The sequence below is a fragment of the Penaeus japonicus genome, unplaced genomic scaffold, assembly GCF_977035675.1.
Source record: "Penaeus japonicus unplaced genomic scaffold, GWHDUDI00000001_assembly GWHDUDI00000002, whole genome shotgun sequence".
In the NCBI taxonomy this organism is placed as follows: Eukaryota; Metazoa; Arthropoda; class Malacostraca; order Decapoda; family Penaeidae; genus Penaeus; species Penaeus japonicus.
In genome coordinates, this window is record NW_028234404.1 from 46,995,890 (window position 1) to 47,002,801 (window position 6,912).

A 6,912-nucleotide genomic window follows, 5' to 3' on the forward strand; every position below is an offset into this window, starting at 1 on the left:
CTTGCCAATAGCCAGGCCTCTCATATCCCTCATTGTGAATTCACATTCTGCTCAGCTAGGCCTTGACTTTGTTCCTCTACTGTCAAGGATTGTTACTCTTATCAAGGTAAGTGTTGTATGTTGTATTTGAAATTAAGACAAATTATTAGTCATAAAAAAGGTGATAATATATATGGATGATGAAAACTTCAAATCTTATAAAAAAGATTATTAGATGTAGATGTGGATAGCTTCAGATGATGGTATTGATAGATATAAATGCTGGTATGGGTAATCATGACATATTCTCCATAAAAAGAATAGAATATTCAGTTTGTTTCTCCTTACAGGATAGTAGCAAGGATCACATAGAAAGGAAGGTGATGGTATTACTTGCTCTAGCAGAAATTGCAATAGCTGATAATTCCTTAAGGATGCAGTCAGCTCTTTTACCATGTCTTGTCATGATGGTGCCACTGGCATGGGTGAGTCCCAATTGATAGTCTGATTTCTGTTATGTAATAATGATTTTAGATGGAGTTTCTTTATTATTTTAGTAGAATAAGTTAATTTTGTTCAGATGCTTAAATATATAATTAGAGGATGATTATGAAAACAATTTTATGATAAATGTATTAAAATTTTTATTTGTAAAATATAGTTTTAAAGAGTACTCAACATAAGGTCATAAATTATATGGTTTCTGTATTTCCCTTTTTTGTAGAAACAAGGGCTAGGAACAAGGACATTAGAGAGATATATGAACACACTGGTCTCCCGCCTGGGAAGAGGTTGTGATGTTACTCTGTGCGCTTTGGCAGAAGTCTTACCTCAAACTTCTGGACAACTACAAGTAAATCTTCTGAAATTAGGTCAGTCATCAAATAATATAGATAGATACTTGAAGGATAGCATTCTGATTATATATATATGATAATAAACATATCAGGAAAATTTGATCTCCGAATTATCTGTCTTAAAATTTTCTTCAGGTGCAACTCTTCTGTCAAACAAAGATGGTAATCCTTTGATTGGTGCACGGTTGTTGCCATCTTTGCTGCAGGTGTTATCAGCTCCTTGCACAAGTATTCCTGGCCTGACAACAGCTGCTGCAGCTGTCGTATCTCTTATACAGGCTACACCAGCTCAAGCTTCAGCTAATACACAGTTGGCAGGTTTGTTGCAATTCTTTTATGAATCGGCAGTTACTGAACAGAGTACTTACTATATAAAAGAGCATCTGACATGGCTAAAGAGAGCATGTGTGTGTGTGTGTGTGTCTGTGTCAGTGTCTGCACGTGCTTGTGCGTGTGCGTGTGCGTGTGCGAGTGCGTGTGTGTGTGTGTGTGTGTGTGTGTGTGTGTGTGTGTGTGTGTGTGTGTGTGTGTGTGTGTGTGTGTGTGTGTGCATGTATGTGTGTGTGTGTTCAAACTTATTGTGAAAATGAGTAAATGTAAATAGATAAATATGTAATTATTTTATATTAGCATCATTATGAGAGGAAGAGAAAATAGGCAATATCAGGTTTGTGCATATGGCCATTACATTTAACAAAGTTCTCTTTACACAGGTAATGCCCATTGGGAAACACTGTGTTGCACATTTTCCAGTCTGGTCTCATTCATACCAGCACTGGAATTTTCCGATCGATTGGTCAGGGATCCACAACTGGCCTCTGATTGGTTATCCAAGCTTGCAACATCCATCAATCAGATTTCTAGCTTTCATCATACTTTTGTCACATCTGTGTTTTTGTACCAGGGGTCTACATCACAATCAGTTCAGGAAGCAACAAAGGTGAGTTTTCTCTCTCCGTCTATCTGTCTGACACACACACTTGGGACATCCTTGGCATGATGACCTCATGGCACTTGCCTTGGCAGGCTAGGCCAAGTGGAGGGTAGCTTGAGAGTCTGGGGACAGAGAACCACTCCTTCTGTGGTGGCTGACTGACCGAGAGTCTCTGTCTGAGAGGTTAAGGTTGAAGTAGTTTAACCCATTGGTTGCGGTATTGGAAAAATGTTTGTGCAGTAGGATGGCTGTTTTACATGTCTGGCACGGTGCCATCCGTGTCTATGACTGACTTGACATGTCGGCCCAGATCAAGAATGGAATCATGACCCCTTTTTCCTCATCCATTTTGAATTTTCCATCTTGAAGTCTTTGACATATCTGGCACACACATACATACTGCACACATAGACTCACACTTACAACTTGCATACTTGCAACTCTCACACCATCCCTCCCTCTCCCTGGCATGCGCCATAGCCCCTTAAGGGTTTCATCAAAAAAGAAACAGAAAGCAATTCATCTCAAGAAAATCCAGTGTAATTGATTTTGAACTAATCTCTCTCTAACTGCAGAGTTTCTTCTGCTCTTTTCTTTTCCTTGTGATGAACATATGTATGTAACTTAATATTTTTAGAGATTCCCTCTTTTCTTTCTCTCTCTCTCTCTCTCTCTCTCTCTCTCTCTCTCTCTCTCTCTCTCTCTCTCTCTCTCTCTCTCTCTCTCTCTCTCTCTCTCTCTCTCTCTCTCTCTCTCTCTTACTTACTTACTTACTTACTTACTTACTTACTTACTTACATACATACTTACATACTTTTACTTTACTTTACTTTGACATTAAATTCTTAGCATATTAATCAAGGATATGTATTTTATTTGTTAGCAACTCATATTTAATGCTCATGGAGTTGAAGTTTACACAGGAAAGATACTTATTCTGCCATATAGGCCATGCAGGGGTTTCAACAATTATATCATTGGAAATAGTATACAGAAAGTATTATTCTTCCTTTCAGAAATTAGTATTTATTTATTTATATATATATATTTTTGTTATCTTTGCTAGGCTACTGCATACACAAGGAATGTATTCATTATAATAATGCTTAAAAAAAAATACTTTTTTGTGAAAATATATAATTTTTTATGTTTTGACTGTTTAAAGAAGAGAAAGTTTCTTCTGATAATCTGACACCGTTTTTTTTTCCTCTGACACAGGTTCTAGAAAAGGAAGTGATGAAGAAGAAGTCCCTCTCCCTAGAAGTATTCCCAATGGTCCTCTACAGACTGGGCCGTGAACCTGACCCAGCAACACGTCTCACCATACTCTACACTCTGCCATCATTAGCAGTTAACAAAGTATACTTAACTTGAGGTTTGCTGGTGAATTATAGCATGAAAGATTAGTTGATTATTTGTACAAGTTGAGGTAGAGAATGAAATACTTTCGATATTTTTTTAGTTATGATGTATATATATGGTATATATATATATATATATATATATATATATATATATATATAATATATATATATAATATATATATATATATATATATATGGTATACCCCATCTTCTCTTCAAAATGAAGTAAAACAGATTTGTTGCACTTAAATTGCTCAATATTAGAAAGAATACACAACAGACCATACTTAGACGATGTTATCCTTCATAACAGCTCTGTGTTGCTTTGGTGCTGAAGACTCTCCTTGCTCTGTGGGGTTCAGGGTCCCTCCGCCCACTTGTCCTGCGCCTTGTGTATGACCTCTGGACAGTTGAACCTCGAACTTACTCGTACCTATCACAGTTGATCAATGACAGGTCAATTAATTCTGCAGAGGTTCAGATTGCTAGGGCATATGTTGTCACTAGTATTTGTAAATCAAAGTAAGTGTGTTTGATTTATGGAATTCTACAGCAGGACCGTAGAGTACAGATGCAAAAATTTACCAAATGATTTGCAGTTAAGCATTTAATACCGTCCTATTATTTGGATTTTGATAAGCAATTGATGAACCTTATTCACACAATATATACTAGATTTTTGGTAGTATTTAGATTCAGTATTTTATGTTTTGATTTTCAAGAGGTTTGTTGATTTGTTTGTTCATATTTTGTGAAGATCACTGATACATTTTATTATTTCTCCTCAGACCTTCCCAGCATGGTGAGGAGTTGCTACCACTGCTCTCAAAAGTGTTGAATGAATGCCGTGGCAATGAGGGGACTGCTCAAGCTTTGATAGCCCTCGATGGTATTTATGCATTATGCTCCAACCAAGTCATAGATTTGCGGACAACTTGGCGAGTTATTGCTCCCAAATTGGTGAGAGATAATAGGCCTGAAATTACTGTGAAACTCTGCAATCTTCTAGGCCTTGTTCCTACACTTCATGTAGAGAGTACAGAGTATCAAAAATTCACAGAGAACTCTCTTATAATTCTTTGGAATTGGGTAAGTCATCACCACAACATAGATGTGGTGGAAGCAGCATATAAATCATTGGAAAATTACAAATATGGTAGTTACACCCTGAGAATGTTACCAAAATATGCAAGAGAAGGACACCAATTGCCACCCAGCATGGCCGCTACGCCCTTCGAAGCTGCAAGAAACCCAGTTGATGTCTTGGATTACGTCCCTGCAATAGGGTGGATTAAGTTGATGAAGGGATGTCCTGACTCACACATTCCACATGTGCAGAACTTTATTAAATCACTAGTAGCAAGAGAAGTAGCTTCACTTCCAAAAGGAATATACATGACAGCTGTTCAAGAGGCAAAACGCAGAGGTGTCAAGGGTAGTGGTGGTCAACCAGAGCCACCTTCCTACAGTTTCCTTAAAGACACCTCAACATTAAGAATCCTAGTGAATTTCCTTATAGAATTCCCTGATACATTGGCTAACTGCACAGACTTTGATGCAAAGCAGAGATTGCTAAGGTGTGCTGTATTGGTGATGGAATCTTTAGGCCAGCCACTGCCACGGCCTTATCCAGCTTTAGACTGGATATTTTTGGAAAAGGTTCTCACTGCATCACAGTCAGCTTCAAATGAAAATTGGACAACAAGAATTCGTCATAGTCTCTTTAGAATTGCAGCAAGGCAGAGTAACAAGTCCCCTTCAGCATGTAATTTAATAAGTCAGTGGCTGATACCAGCACCAACAAATGGCTTAACTAAAGAAGATGAAATTACACTTTTTGGACTGTTAGATCACATAGGTCGTGGAGTCCCTCCAAACTTCTTGCAGCCGTTCATAGCATACATCTTCCAGCAACGCATATCTGATACTAAACATATGAAAGCTTTGTTAGAATCAGTAAAACCAGTCCTTACTGCTGACTTCATATTTGACACTAATAGAAATGTCTTGAGTAATGCAATTGAACATCTAAATGAAAATATGGACCCAACAGATGAGGTGGTATACAACGCTTACAAGGCATGTGTTGCCGACCTTCCGCAAAAGCACATTGAGCGTTTAACCTCCCCATCTCTTTGGTGGGAAGTTACGAATGAGAGGTTGTTCCGTGCAGCTGTGCTACGTTGTCATGTAGCAGAGACGGACCCAGAGGAAATGGCCCTGCCATGGCTCAATGATTTAGTTGACTCTGCAGCCTCTCTGCCTGGCGATCGCTCACATCTACTTAGTGTTATGTCAAATACATTAGTATTTAGGTGCCACGTAAAAGAGAGTACTGCGTGGTTCCTGCAGCTACTAGGAAGACTGAGAGATCACCTGAAGAGAAAGACAGATGATAATTTTGTTGCAATGCATGAGCAGCAGCAGCGCATCACCTTCTACCTCGATCTCCTAGTTATGGGGCTTATTGTATGGTCAGGTTTGTGGGCCACAAATCATATGCAGGTCCTAGCTGAGACTCCAGCACTGCGAGATCGTCTTCTCCTGCCTTCCTTGGTGACGCTTTCGGGTCAGCCTTCGTGGATTCAGACTCTCAGTCAGCTTCTGAACTGGCTGGTTTCATGCCATGCCCTCTTGCAGGACTATAATGCCTCGCGCTATCATCTTGGTTCACCGACACTCCTCCTTGCCACTCTCAACCCAAGTATTTCGCAGGTTATGTGGAATAAGGTTATTGCCATGCTTGTATAGGATTCAGATTGTACTAAATCCAGGCAGTTTGCGTTATCAGTTCCGATTGATAGCATTAGCAATGGAAGGTATTTATTTAGCATTCATTTGAAAGAATTGTTATATATCTGCAATTTTGTGTGTTCGTATGACTTTACATTTCATTGGGAATGTGATGTTTGCAAATTATTGAAGGTTTTAGAGAAATTGAGAAGCTTAAGTAACTTAGAAAATGTTAAATATGAGCCAGTAAAGTTTGAGAAAAACCTTAATCTCTGATTGTTACTATGTGTTACTTTAATTGTTTTATATTTCAGAATTGTATTGTTTCAAAATATGTTCTACTACTATACTGGAATTATAGGAATGTTAATGTATATTCAAGCAACTTACCCATCTTCGATTATAATTGATTATTTGTTGCAATTACTGTTAACAAGAAAACATAGGCATTTATATATATATATATATATATATATATATATATATATATATATATATATATATATATATATATATATATGCATATACGTATAGTCTGCAATGCTAAATGTCATTACATATAACTTGAATTGTTTGGATATTTAATCAATGGAATAAGTATTATCTGAAAATGTCAATAAAAAAATATAAGCATTCATCCTTGAATATCATTATTTGCAAAAAATTATTTTTCAGGCCAAACTTTCTTCATCCAGTTTTGTATCAATTAGTGCCAAGTGAAAGGTCGAGAGAGAGAGAGAGAGAGAGAGAGAGAGAGAGAGAGAGAGAGAGAGAGAGAGAGAGAGAGAGAGAGAGAGAGAGAGAGAGAGAGAGAGAGAGAGAGAGAGAGAGAGAGAGAGAGAGAGATGAGAACCTACATTACACCCTTGCTAAAGTGAAAGGTGTGTTGCATTTTGACAATCGTTTTTTATCAATTGTGTTGCACAGGTGGAGGTTGATACATAGCTTCCATGGAGAAATTGTTTCTGGATCTGGTAAACCTCTGCTTCAAGTTCCAGGAAACCTGGTCCGTTTTGTTAGTGTTGTATCTGAAAATGCTATCATA

At 37.8% G+C, this 6,912-nt stretch overlaps 1 protein-coding gene across 2 annotated transcripts in view; it reads left to right on the top strand.

The window, feature by feature from the left end:
* The window catches only part of LOC122242771 (focadhesin), a 12,156-nt gene extending 5,652 nt beyond the window's left edge, over nt 1-6,504 (top strand). For both annotated transcript variants that reach the window (XM_043000174.2, XM_043000166.2), the window contains exons 6-13: nt 1-106; nt 330-464; nt 704-851; nt 972-1,154; nt 1,550-1,776; nt 2,989-3,129; nt 3,448-3,656; nt 3,923-6,504. The exon at nt 1-106 is cut by the window's left edge and continues 69 nt beyond it. In XM_043000174.2, coding sequence (XP_042856108.2) covers nt 1-106; nt 330-464; nt 704-851; nt 972-1,154; nt 1,550-1,776; nt 2,989-3,129; nt 3,448-3,656; nt 3,923-5,885 — 3,112 coding nt within the window. In that variant the 3' untranslated portion in view covers nt 5,886-6,504. The remainder of the gene's footprint in view (nt 107-329; nt 465-703; nt 852-971; nt 1,155-1,549; nt 1,777-2,988; nt 3,130-3,447; nt 3,657-3,922) is intronic.
* Nucleotides 6,505-6,912: the final 408 nt, after the last annotated feature.